Source organism: Pipistrellus hanaki (assembly GCF_964339955.1).
Source record: "Pipistrellus hanaki genome assembly, chromosome: 16".
NCBI classification, from domain to species: Eukaryota; Metazoa; Chordata; class Mammalia; order Chiroptera; family Vespertilionidae; genus Pipistrellus; species Pipistrellus hanaki.
This window is the reverse complement of record NC_140518.1, coordinates 27,005,912-27,019,792: the sequence shown is the minus strand read 5'-3', so window position 1 is coordinate 27,019,792 and position 13,881 is coordinate 27,005,912. Positions and strand designations below refer to the sequence as shown.

At 41.5% G+C, this 13,881-nt stretch overlaps 1 protein-coding gene across 1 annotated transcript; it reads left to right on the top strand.

Annotated features, from left to right (window-relative positions):
- Positions 1-605: 605 nt before the first annotated feature.
- Positions 606-11,106, top strand: LOC311610728 (protein Njmu-R1). The gene is made up of 10 exons (XM_084862275.1): positions 606-799; positions 1,439-1,522; positions 3,204-3,329; positions 4,076-4,219; positions 4,706-4,763; positions 5,941-6,060; positions 6,677-6,741; positions 7,085-7,221; positions 9,031-9,134; positions 9,684-11,106. Exons 1-10 carry the CDS (start codon positions 660-662, stop codon positions 9,897-9,899), a joined length of 1,194 nt encoding a protein of 397 aa, XP_084718401.1. The 5' UTR covers positions 606-659; the 3' UTR covers positions 9,900-11,106.
- The last annotated feature ends 2,775 nt before the right edge of the window (positions 11,107-13,881 follow it).

Below are 13,881 nucleotides of genomic sequence, written 5' to 3'. Positions count from 1 at the left end.
GGAGGAGCATCATTTTAAATTTTGAAATCTTTTATCAAACTGATGTGTGTGCGTGCGTGTGTGTGTGTGTGTGTGTGTGTGTGTGTTAGCGTACCTGCAGCTTTATCTTTTTCCATGTGTCCTGCTAGTTGGACTATCTTTATCACATGGGAAGTCTCCTAGATGTCTTAAACGGTTCACAGAGGCGAAAAAGGAGTTAAAACAGCCCTGACCAGTTTGGCTCAGTGGATAGAGCGACAATCTAGGGACTAAAAGGTCCCGAGTTCGATTCTGGTCAAGGGCATGTACCTTGGTTGCGGGCACGTCCCCAGTAGGGGTTGTGCAGGAGGCAACAGGCCGTTGATTCTCTCCCATGGATGTTTCTAGCTCTATTCCCTCTCTCTTCCTCTCTGTAAAAAATCAATAAAAAAGGGGGGGAAAAGGCTTTAAAATGGAACTGGTAGACTGCTTTCCCTATCGGTAACTCAGTGCGCCCCCTCGTCCCTGCGGGGAACAAGCCTTCCAGAAGGGCCAGCTCCTCACCTGAGAACCCGGGGAAACCGGCGGAACTCAGGTGCGCGAGGGCGGGGAGCCGGTCGAGCCCGGCCGCTGAGGACTGTACGGCAGCGGGGGAGCGGTTTGGCGGGGACACCGGGCCGCTCGCAGCCGCCGCCGCCGCGATGCTCCCCTCCTTGCAGGAGTCGCTGGATGGGGACGAGAAGGAGCTGGAGAGCAGCGAGGAAGGAGGCTCCGCGGAGGAGCGGAGACTCGAGCCGCCGCCCAGCAGCCACTACTGTCTCTACAGCTACCGTGGAAGCAGGTGCGGCGCCGGCCTCCCTGCGGCCCCGCCCGCCCCGCCCCGCCCCGCCTCGCACCCGGGCCCGCGGCTTGGCCGCTCGCAAACGCCATCTTCTCTCCGGGCGGAGGGGGTAGGCCCGAAGGGCCCTCCGCGCCCGCCCCACGCCGTCCTTCCGGGCCCGGATCCGGGACGTCAGTGCTCCCGCTGGCCCTGCCATTGCCCCGGTCCTTTGTTCAGCGCAATGCCCCCGCATGCATGTTCAACAATGTCAACGTCCACGCCCCGTCCTTCCTGTCATTATCGCCCCACTTGCTTCCATTTCCCCCACAGTTCCTCCTCCTCCCTCCCCCTCTCGCCCTGTGGTTATCCTCTGCCCTTGCTGCCTCCTTCCCTTCGCCCGGCCGACTCTCCTGGGGCTCTCGTGGCCCTTTAGCGTCTGGTTTTTAGAGAGGATTTCCTTGGCCCTTCTGGATATTGCATTTCCTTTCCCTCAGGGGGCCTGGGGAGAAGGGGCCATCAGCGCTGTTTTGTGGAGTTGCCCTGGCATGGGGACAGGCACTTCTCCCGTGCAGCATGTTATTTGGTTGTTCGCTCCTCCCCTGTGTGCTGTGTGAGTGGGGCCATCACTGACAGCTTTTTTGTTGCTTTTGTGGGGTGCAGATCGGCGGCGCCGCCGAGAGGGGACAGTGATGATGGAAGCCCAAGTGGCACAAATGCAGACACTCCCTCTGGCGATGACTTCAGGTAAAAACAGCCTGACCCTAACTCATGCCTGTGCTTGATTCTTCCGTGCATCATTGGCCTGGAGGTGTCAGTAGGGGCCCAGTTTCCACTCAGCTGTCCCTGAGTCTGACCATCAAGCCCGCCTGTGTCCCAGGAACCTCATCTTGATTTCCTCATTGGCTCATTCATTCCAGACTGGGACAGAGCCAAATACCGATAGCGCCCAAGGTGGTTGGTTAGCCAGAGACAAGGATTGTGAGTTTCATGAAAGGAACTCTAGTAAATAGTCAATATCGTATGGGTACCAAAACATTTAGAATCCTCCTTTGTTTACTGGTACCCTTAGAATACCCATTTCATAGCGCCTCTGCTGCACACTAACTATAAACCCCAGGACAGTAGGCATTGCTCTCTTTTGTTCATGTAATACATATTTATTAAGTGAATGAATGAATGACCTTAACACTTGATGCAAAGTAGAGATACCCTAGTGATAAATTTAGGATTGAAATGATATGATGCCGGAGACCTTGCTTCAAAATAAATCTGGAAGGTGGAAGGGTACAGGCAAGCATGGGGGTACAGATGAAACAAAATTGGCCATGCCTGGCTGGTACGGTTCAGTGGTTGAGTGTTGACCCATGAGCCAAGAGGTCCCCAGATTGATTCCAGGTCAGAGCACATGCCAGGATTGCAGGTTTGATCCCTGGTAGGGAGCGTTCAGGAGGCAGCCAACTCTCTCATCAATGTTTTTATCTTTCTATCCCTCTGTCTCTCTCTAAAAATCAATGAAAATCAATAAAATAAAAAAAATTGGCCATAAGCTGATAATTGTTAAAACTGGATGGTGGGTATTTGTGAGTTCATTATAATATTCTCCCTACTTTGTATATTTATTTTCCATAATATTATATAAAACCAAAGAACCTTGAGAAGTATTGAGAAGTACTGAATTCATATTATCTTTTGAGAAGTGTGGTGACAGTAGACCTTATCTTCCTGCATATTCAAATTATAGACTTTATATTCTAACCTGAACCAAACTAAAATTCTTATTTTTAGCTCATGAGTGATTGCTAAGCTAGGGTATTTATTCTTGGATAAAAGGTAGATGGAGGATTAAGGGAAAAAGAGGAGGCGTGAAATAGTTACCTAGGAGAGTAGGAAAATGATTGAGTGAGCCAGGAAATGTAGTTAGAGCTGGGCCCACTTGAGCTAGTGATCATTAATTCAGTTTAGTCCAACTAGATTCGACTGCATATAATCATGTGCAGAGTAAGCAGAGAGCTGGACTAATCAGGTCTGAAGTTTTGCTAAGCAAGTACAGTGAGATGAAAATAAAGTGTTGAATGAGACTTGTGTGCGGGGGTCTGATGATAATGACTGGCCATGGACTATATGCTGGGCAGGGAAGTGAGATAAGAAACTTAAGGGACTATGGAATAAAGGTAAGGCCAGTGGATTGGGGGTCCCAGTAGAGTCATCACACTAGACAGAATGAGGTGAAAAGAGAGTATAATTTTAAACTCTTTGATGAGGTACCTCATACTTGGTGACATGCACCCCTGCCAGCCGCACCAGTGGACAGAAAGTTTTTTCAGGTCCTTAAAGGGACTCTGGCTTTTAGTAATAATCTGACCGACTTGTGGGGTGTGAATGCAGTAGGGCACTGATGAGCGCCGTGTGTCTTTCATTTGTCAAGCCTCTCCCTGGCGGACACTAATCTGCCATCTGAAGTGGAGCCAGAGCTGCGCAGTTTCATTGCTAAGCGTCTCTCTAAGGGAGCCGTCTTTGAAGGGCTGGGTAATGTTGCATCTGTGGAGCTGAGGTAAGTGTAAAATGTGCTGTGTCCCGAGTTTTTATTTGTGAGCTAAATATGAGAAGTGACGAGAAACTCCAAAAGATCAACTCCCACCCCATCTGCAAAACCCATCCTTGTTCTCTGCCTGCCTGAGCCCTGGGCCTTACACATAAACATTTGAGGAATGGGATTGATTGAGCATCAGGGACTTTCCCGCCGAAGCGTACGGATTTAGTCTTGGACTTGGAAGAAAAGAGTTAATCACCAAAACCAATATAGGTGTCCTCAGTTGAATTCCAGCGTCTTTCTATCACACACCTTGATTGTAGTTCACTTCAGACCATGATGTTGGCATCAAGTCCCCTCAGGAATGTGAGGCCACAGGTCACATATAAGGCCACGGGGTAAACATGTCATATCTGCTTGGAGCTCCAAGGATTTGTGAAGGTTTGGGGAGGAAGAGAAACATGCTTATATTTATGTAGACATGTGCTATGAACGAGAGTGAAACTTGCATGCATTTTTCCCATAAAACAGGTGAATTCAAAGAAATTACATGTTTGTTAGGTGCTGCTTAAGCTGAAGCCCATCATGGTATACATTCATTTTCCTCTGCTGTTATGAGTAAAGCAAGGAGAAGTCTGGAAAGTTCTGACCTAGTGAGCAATATAACAGTATTGCCAGATCAAGATGACCAGGGTTCAGAAGAGGCCATAAAATTAGATGCATGACTTATCAGAATAATACATAGAGCATTTTTCTTTCTTTTCTAGAATTCCAGGTTACCGGGTTGGTTGTTACTACTGCCTTTTCCAACAAGAAAAACTGCTTCCTGAAACAGCAGCAAAGGACTCTGAGCAAACCCCTTCCGAGTACGTGGTCTGTTTTTTAGGAGGGTCTGAAAAAGGACTTGAGCTATATCCTTTTTTTGGTCTTTGAGGATATCAGGAAGGAAATCGTGGGGAGGCAAGAGAAGGGGTATTACTACTCTAAAAGGCTTTCCTACCCCTATATATTTACTTGGATTCCATATCTTTATGTGACCAGCCTGTCTCGGCTTGTTTTAATGTACATTTTGTGTTATTTGCAAGACTTTATGTTTCCTATTGAGAGATAAAACACTTCTTTTTTTAATTTTTTATTTATCTTTTTTATTTAAATATATATTTTTTATTGATTTTTTACAGAGAGGAGGAGAGAGGGATAGAGAGCTAGAAACATCAATGAGAGAGAAACATCAACCAGCTGCCTCTTGCACACCCCGCAACCAACGTACATGTCCTTGACCGGAATCGAACCTGGGACCCCTCAGTCCGCAGACCGACGCTCTACCACTGAGCCAAACCGGTTTCGGCGATAAAACACTTCTTGATTCATCCATTGTTACTTCCTTAAGAACATACTTTCAGGCTTGAATTGGACAAATACATTCAAGGGCTGAAAAATAACATGAGCTCAGAGGTAAGATGATTGAGTCAATAGTTTTTTGAGACTGAGGTGATTAATATACTATAACTTTTTAGACTTGTTAAATTATACAGGTAGACACAATGACATCTAAATTCTAAAAATGCCCTGCTTGGAGGGCCAGTTGAAAGGTATTTGTTAAGGGAAGCAGGAAACATAGTCCTATAAGTGCTATAAGTTTCACAGTCTGCTTCTGATGATTTGTATCCATGAAAAATTCAGTCCATTAAATTCAATGGTATATGGTAACATGCCGAGTGAGGAAGAGGGTGCTCTTCTGATTTCTGGGCACATAAGATTTACATTATGGTCAGAACTAATGGTCCATGAAGCCTCTGGCACCAGAGACGTGCTTTGCAATGGCAGGACTACCCTTGAACTCCACATCAAAGATTTTTAGAAATGTTCTATTTTTCATTCATTGATTTCTTTTATGAATTATATATATCCACATCTATTAATTTATTTATACCTTTTAAAAAACTATCCATTCAGCTTGTAGCAGTTTTTAAAGCCATAACTCTTACAAATTTACTACCCATTACATAAGGTAATATCTCCTTTTACTTACCATGCACTTAAAAAGACTGCAGGAAAGGGTAGCATAGGAGTTAGCAGGGACTTGAGTTTGGGGGAGCTGCTCTCCTACTGGAGCGATTCCGTTGAACCCCAGAGAGCAGCTCAGCCCGGGAAGCTAGATGTGCTCTTGGCAGCATGTCCGAAAATCGGAGTGGACTTGAGCGTTTGGACAAGGTAACTTGTGTTCTTCCCAATTCTCAGTGTGAATGAACTGCCTACGTTCCTTCAGACGTTCAATTGGCTCTTTAGAAGCTAATACGTACATGTGTCAGACACTGTACCAGGAGCTGGGGAGACAGGATTACGTGGAGCGTATCTCCAATGAGTATACCGTGGGGAGATGGACATGTAACGCACTCCTCCCAGTGAAGAGATAGCATAGAACCCTATCCAGCCTTTCATTTTGTATAATGCATTTCTCAGTGTGTTTTAAATCATAATTCCTTTTTTTGAGTTGGTAGTTAGCTTAAAAAAAAAAAAAAAAGAGGTGTTTGTCCTTAGTTCTTTCACTGTCAAGAATATCGTGAAGAAAGGGTTAAGTCCACCAAGGTGAAGGCTTATATTAAAGCAATGACATTCTCTCTTGATCTAGGAAAGGGGCCCGGAGAACCACGTCAAGTCCTACCTGAGTAGCTGGTTCGAGGACGTCGTGTGCCCGATCCAGAGGGTGGTTCTTCTCTTCCAGGAGAAGCTTACCTTTTTGCTACATGCTGTAAGTGTGGCTCAAACAAAAGCATTTCCTCAACCGAGAATCAGTAGAGCAGAGTTTGGATTATTTAAAGACTTATTCATTTTTTTTAACATTACTCCCCCCCCCCCCCGCACCCCCCCGAATATTACTCAAATAATGCTTGCACTCTGTTTACTCGGATCTAGAAAGGTACTTTACTTAGGTGGAATTGCAAATAGTGGGTCTTCCTATTAGGATAAAACAATTTAAAATAATTACTTTTTCAAATGATCTGAGAGAGGTGTAATTTCCAAATAATTTGAGAAGGAAAACAGAAAGTGTTTTAACTATATGAAAATATCCAGGAAAAAATGAAAATTCACTAAAATATCCAAACACTGGGGAAGGCTTGAGTAAATGCCCAGTTTTTTCATTTAAATTTGTGGTGGTAGATGCAACCGAGACTGGATGGCGCCATGCAACCAGGTGGGAAAGCCAGTTTCAGACTGTGAGCGAGAGCAGCTTACGAGGCTCAGGAGAGCTCCAGGGCAATGCCATCAAGCAGGTGGTCCTTGGGGGAAGGTGACACTTACAAGTAGCTGCTCAATAAGAAAAACTGGAGAACATGCATCAATTAGGCTTTATTTTTCTCTTGTAGGCTCTGAGCTATACTCCTGTTGAGGTTAAAGAATCAGATGAAAAAACAAAGAGAGACATTAACAGGTAAAAAATAGTTTTGCAAAGAGAGAACCTTTTACACAGAAAGTCTGATATTCATGTTTTAATATTTTTATTTTTTATATTTTTAAAGGACATTAATATTTTTTTGATTGATGTTAGAGAGAAACAGCAATTTGTTGTCCCACTTATTTATGCATTCATTGGTTGCTTCTTGGACACGCCCTGACTGGGGATCGAACCCGCAATATTGGGATGAAGCTCCAACTGAGCTACCGGGCCAGGGCCTGATATGTTTTTAAGTCTCCTATAGCGCAGAATGAATTTGCTTTCTCCCTCCTGTCCTGCAATGTTATTTGTGGTAAAGGACAGTGTGTGTGTGCGGCAGGTTTCTGAGTGTGGCCAGTCTTCAGGGCCTTATTCACGAAGGCACCATGACATCTTTGTGCATGGCCATGACGGAGGAGCAGCACAAGTCTGTGGTCATTGACTGCAGTGCTTCCCAGCCTCAGTTCTACAACGCAGGTGAGTCACGGCCTCTGAAGCAGCCCCTGTGGCCTTGTGAGTTGGGCTCTGTTTTTGTACTCTGAACAGTTAGTACAAACTTATCCTTCCTGCCCTGTGCAGCTTTACAAGTTTATCCCTGACTCACCACAAACAATAGCAATTCTAAAAACATGGAAAAATCACGTCATGCCTAGCAAGAGTTTTATATAGAAAAACTCGTGTGTGTGTGTGTGTGTGTGTGTGTGTGTGTATATATATATATATATATATATATATATATATATATATATGTCTTTATTGATTTCAGAGAGGATAAGAGAGGGAGAGAGAGATAGAAATATCAATGATGAGAGAGAATCATTGATTAGTTGTCTCCTCCACCAGATATGTGCCCTGACTGGGAATTGAACGTGACCTCTAGGTTCATAGGTCGACATTCAACCACTGAGCCATGCCAGGTGGGCAAAAACTCTTGTATATTTATATAAGGAGACAAATACAAAAAATATTCATAAAGGCATTGTTTGAAATAGCAAAGAATTGAAGGCAACTTAAATGCTTCCATCGACAGGAAAATTATCTGGTAAACTCCTATATTCATGCAATGGAATATACCGGTGAAAATGTATGCACTAGAGCTACATGTCTCCATATAGCTCACAAACATAGTGAAACATCCATTAAAGAAAAATACATAGTAAATTTAAAGGGTGTATTAAAATTATCAGTTATCATAATGTGAATCTTAAATCTTAATTAAACTATTTTCCTTTCAAGAGGAAAATAAAAATAAAAATATGTAGACTGGGTGGAGGGGGGCTTTTGGGGGATTAGGGAACATCTGTAATATTGTCCACAATAAAAACATTTTAAGAAGAAAAATACATAAAAGTTTTGACATATACAAAATAATACTTTATAGAGTTTATAGATACAAAAGTACATGACAGTAGTTTAAAGGAATATTGGGAATAATATCCTTTCTTTTTTTTCTTTTTTTAATATATTTTATTGATTTTTTACAGAGAGGAAGGGAGAGGGATAGAGAGCTAGAAACATCTATGAGAGAGAAACATCGACCAGCTGCCTCTTGCACACCCCCTACTGGGGATGTGCCCGCAACCAATGTACATGCCCTTGACCAGAATCGAACCTGGGACCTTTCAGTCCGCAGACCGACGCTCTATCCACTGAGCCAAACCTGTTTCAGCGGGAATAATATCCTTTCTAATGGGAAAGAAAGGGGAATGCAGTTGAGAAGTAGCACATGGGGGCTTCAGCTATTTTGGTATTTTTATCTAGGTAGTGAGTACAGTTTTCTTAGACCATTATAGAATACTTATATAATTCATTATAAGTGTTTTATTTAATAAGGAAATAAAGAATATCACAATGTGTACAAATATCAAATCATTATGTTGTACACTTGAAACTAATGTAATGTTATATGCCAAGTATACCTCAATTTAAAGTAAGTAAATAGAGCCTGGCCAGTGTTGTTCAATGGCTGAGTGTTGACTTATGGACCAGGAGTCATGGTTTGATTACAATCAGGGCTTGTGCCTGGGTTGCAGGGCTTGATCCCCAGTATGAAGCATGCAGAAAGCAGTCAACGGATGATTCTCTCTCATCATTGAGGTTTCTATCTCCCTCACTATCTCCCTTCCTCTCTCTGAAATCAATAAACCCCCCAAATTAAAAAAAATTTTAAATTAAAAAATTAAAAACCCGTATTTTAAAGTAAATAAACAGAAAGAAAGAAAAAAGAATAGTTGTTTGCACTTTGTAGAATTTCATTTTTATTTAATTTTTCTGAATATTTTATAGGAAGCAACCGATTTTGTGAGGATTGGATGCAGGCTTTTTTGAATGGTGCTGAAGGAGGTAACCCTTTTCTTTTCCGACAAGTACTGGAGAACTTTAAACTAAAGGTAATTAATTAATTGTGTGCTAAGCACCACATATAACTTTTGTCTGAATTTTAATTAGATCAAGTGACAGAGGAATAAATCTGCTTTCTAGCTGTGATGTCTATTAAATGGGACCTTCTCAAAACTAGAATCTTCAGGAGGCATTTACTTTATGTTTTCAGTGGCTTCTGCATACATATCATTGCATTTCCAGTTAATTGGATTGAATGCTTGCTTATATCTCCGGTATATCAACCTTATAATTTGTGACATGTCTTAGTTGGAAAGCACAAAAAAAGTAGCGTATTGCCTAAGGGTTCAAAATTCTGGTTGGGAGGAGCATTGTCACCTTTTAAAAGTATGTTTAGGATTGAAAAAATATTTTTACTTTATATAAGGGATTTTATTGTACCAAGGGTACAGCATATTAGTGATAACAATGATAGAACTATTTAAAGTAAAAAGTAAACATCTCTGCAACATATGAAATGTTTTCAGCTGGATATGAAGTGTTTTTAGGTATTATTTTTATCTCATGAAACATATTTAACTGGGTAATATTTTTTCTAGGCCATTCAAGACACAAATAATTTGAAGAGATTTATCCGACAGGCAGAAATGAATCATTATGCTTTGTTTAAATGTTACATGTTCCTAAAGAACTGTGGTAGTGGAGATATCCTTTTGAAGATCGTTAAAGTGGAACATGAAGAAATGCCCGAAGCCAAAAATGTGGTAGCTGTCCTCGAAGAATTTATGAAAGAAGCTCCTGCCCAAAGTTTTTGATCGAATTTTGAGATAACTGGATCCAGAGTTGGTGTTTGAAATTACAGTTGTTATAAATTGTCATAGGATTGCTATTTAAGTTGATTTGAAATGCATTCGATGTTTTTTCATTTTGTATTTTTAAAATTTAACATAATTCAACATGAAAATCTGAGGAATGTCTTCATTGAATCCTAGATAGATGTGTGTTCAGAGTTGTGAACTTTTAGTACATTGCTGGTCCCATAAATTCTAGACTTCAGGGAGTTGTTGCTTAAAAAACATCAGAGGTGATTTTGTGCTTTTCTCAGGAGTGTGCTGCAGTATTTGGCAATCTTTGCTCTCAGAAAAATCATAATATTTCTTTCTCAAAATGTACTCCTTCTCTTAGGACAGATTGGCACCATGACACAGTTTCAAAGAGATCTGTGCATCCTGTGGGTGCTTGATAGTATTTTTGTCTGATTGGTAATGGCATGGACTATGAAGCCAGCTTTTAAGTCGATATGCAAATAAATTATAAATGTGTAAAAAATTAAATGAGCTTTAAAAACAGATGCACTAGCTTCAAGATCAAACATTATCTCTGATGGAAAGCTACTGGAGAGGTGGCCCCAACACTTTTCTTCATTTGTTCACATGTATTAGCCAAGAGCCTGTATTTTATTTTACATGAAAATGCTGAAGTTTTTAAACAGGGTGTTAACAAAGAAACAAAGTACATACATTTTACAAACAAACTATAACAAAGAACACAGATTCTTAATATCAAAGTTACCCACTGCTTTTAGCTTTTTGTAGTTTGTTTTCAAGCCTCATTGTTTTACTCTGAATCAGTTAAAAATGCCCTCAGCTAGAATCATTCATAATTCCCATGGAAGCCAATTGTAGCTACACACACGATTGCCTTTGTTCTGCATAGCTCTTTAATAAATCCATTTGATAATGATTTTTGTTTAGATGATGGGAAGTCTTGTGTTCTTACTGCCCTCAGGATGCTTGGAGGGACACAAGTTCGTAAAAATCATCTCCTAAACTCATATAAATTCACATTAAGTGCTGAGCGTTAACTTTCAGAATGACTGGCATTGGCCTGCTTTGTCTTCTACAGAAGTCGAGGGACATGACTCACGCAGCCACTTCTTTTCCTTTAATGAGAAATACAATTCAGGACCTTCATAAAGGCTTTCATATGGTTTTAAACTTTAATAACTTGGATTGTAGGCAGTGCAGGAAAAAAAAAAATCTGAGTAGCATTTTTATAGCATTAAATTCAGAATGACTATGGGAAGTAAGTAGTTTTATGGCAGTTCCCTGGAACCCAACTTTTTCTAATGTACTTGGCTGTCCACTTGGAAATTAGTCAACATTTTGAGTCCGGAAAACATTTTTCATTTTCAAACTCACATGTCATTTAAGAATTCATGCTGTAAATGGCATTTAAAAGCAAATATATTGTCTGCTTCAAGTCACTTAAGAATAGCCAAGGTATAAGTATATATTCTTTATATTACTTTGTTATTGTTAACCCTTACCCGAAGATATTTTTTCCATTGATTTCTACAGACAGTGGAAGGAAGGAAAGGAGAGAGGGGAGGAGGAAGAGAAACGTCGTTGTGAGAGACATTAAGATGATTGGTGTTTCCCTCACATGCCCAGAGCTAGGGATTGAACCTGCAACCCAGGGACTGCCTTTGACCAGGAATCAAATCTGAGACCCTTTTTTTTTTGGGGGGGGGGGCTCTAACCACTGATCCCACCAGCCAAGTGCTATGTGTACTTTCATATATAATTTATGATGTAGGCTCATTATATTACACAGTTGTAAATAATAGTCTTATTTTAAACTTATTTTAAAATAGGCAGTCTGTGACAAACTGTTTATCACTACTGTAGACAAGAAAAATGGTGACATAATTGAATGTCTTGGCCATGAGAAGAAACTCAAAGAACTCATGACCAGAAACCTGTACTGTATCCAAATCTTAATAAGCTAATGTATTAATTTTTAAAGTTTTAAAAAGGATTTGTTCAGTATGGAATACAGTTATGTATTATTTGTGTGCCATAGACACACAGAGGAAATATATGTCATGTATCAAAAATGGTTTCAGTTTACCTGTAATTTTTTTCTTTCTTTTTCTGTTGTAATTATATTTGTAATAATAATAATAATAATAATAATAATAAAACAACTTAGCTTCTCACCAACAGTCATTTTTATTTAATGAGCTCGATTCTCAGGCCTGACATTTTTGTTAACTCACAAAAAGTTTATGGGGAAACTGTAATTGTTATGCTAAAGAATTTGTTGAAGAAAATTGAATCACCTGCTGGAACACACCTTTCTGCATCTTGCAAGAGGGAGGCATCAGGCAGGATGTAAGAAATTTCCACGCAATACTCACCATCCAGTAGTGTCACCTGTAGAACTCCATCACCCGCGCCACTTCCCTTTCCTCTCATTCATTCTTAACCCTGACAGGTGCCTGTCCTTCACCAGAGGATCCCTTAGACCAGATGCCAGAAAAGCCTGCAGGCATCTGGAAAATAAGATTCTGTTACTACAGCTACACTTTCCTAATCATGTCTTCTCAGTAACAAAAGCTCTGCTGGCTTCCTCCAAGTCTAGGAGGACAGCTCCAGTCCTATAGGGCTAAACTTCCTAAATGGGGCTCTCAGACTTTAAATCTTTGAGTTGGCGTAATGCTAGATTCTGGAAATTGGGGAAGGCGGTTAATAGGGAACAGTCATGAATGGATAGCTGTGCGTTTTCTTGTAAACTACTTGGAAGAGGGAGATTCTGTTAGAACACGGATAATATGTTCCAAGGTTCACTGCTGTTCCTGGATGGCCCTAATCCAGTGAGACAATCTAGACACAAACACCCTGACTCTTCTACACGTTTAGTGTAGAGCAGTGGTCGGCAAACTCATTAGTCAACAGAGCCAAGTATCAACAGTACAACGATTGAAATTTCTTTTGAGAGCCAATTTAAAAAAAATTAAACTTCTAACGCCACTTCTTCAAAACAGACTCGCCCAGGCCGTGGTATTTTGTGGAAGAGCCGCACTCAAGGGGCCAAAGAGCCGCATGTGGCTCGTAAGCCTGTTTGCCAACCACTGCTGTAGAAGTCCTATGTGAGCAAGGGAGGGCTGAGAGCATGAATTCTGCAATCAGGCAGTTAGTTCTGGGAATGAATGCAGCCAGGCCATGTGCTTCAGGAAGTTACTAAATTTCCCTGTCTTCCCCTCATGTGTAACTGGGGACATTTATATCCACGTCACACCAAATAGCTGTGCAATGAAAGAGAATGATATATTGAAAATGTTTCATCCAGTGCCTAGCACCTAAGTACCGTACTCAGTAAATTGTGTTCATATCAGCAGCAAACATTAAGTTATTGGAAGGAGGAGAATCTGGTAGGAGGAGGAACGAGGGAAGTGAGAGGAGGCGAGGCAAAGCTAACGAGACAGCTTTTGTCTGTGCAGGGAGCTTGCTTTTAAATGCCTCCGACACCTTGTGGGAGCCCCGAACTGACTGACCCAGGGGAACACGGGTGCTCACACAGGGTTCCAGCTTCCCTTACGGAGAAGTCAGTTCACACTCCAAACAGAGGTGGGTTCTTAGACCTTAGGCCTGAACTGTGTTCTACAGTTTGTTCTGGGATGTCTTTGGCAGCATTTAGAAATAGTTTCAAATGACACGCAGGAAACTGTTGGGAAAGAGCATTACGGGAAACTCCCATGCTGAACTGAACAGGGCACTTTCATCCTCAAACAAAATTTAACAGTTATGATCAGCAAACGACATGCATTGCCAATGGCTTAGACGGAGAAACCTGGGGGAAACCTTTCACCGTCTCAGGCTGCATCCACTCAAAGCCCGCTGGGTCCTTCAACTTACCAAGCACAGGCCTTTACCTTTACATTTAGGCTCCCATTTCCCCCTTTTACTCTGAGAACATTCCCATCCCTTCCAGAGGATCAGGGTGTTGACAATC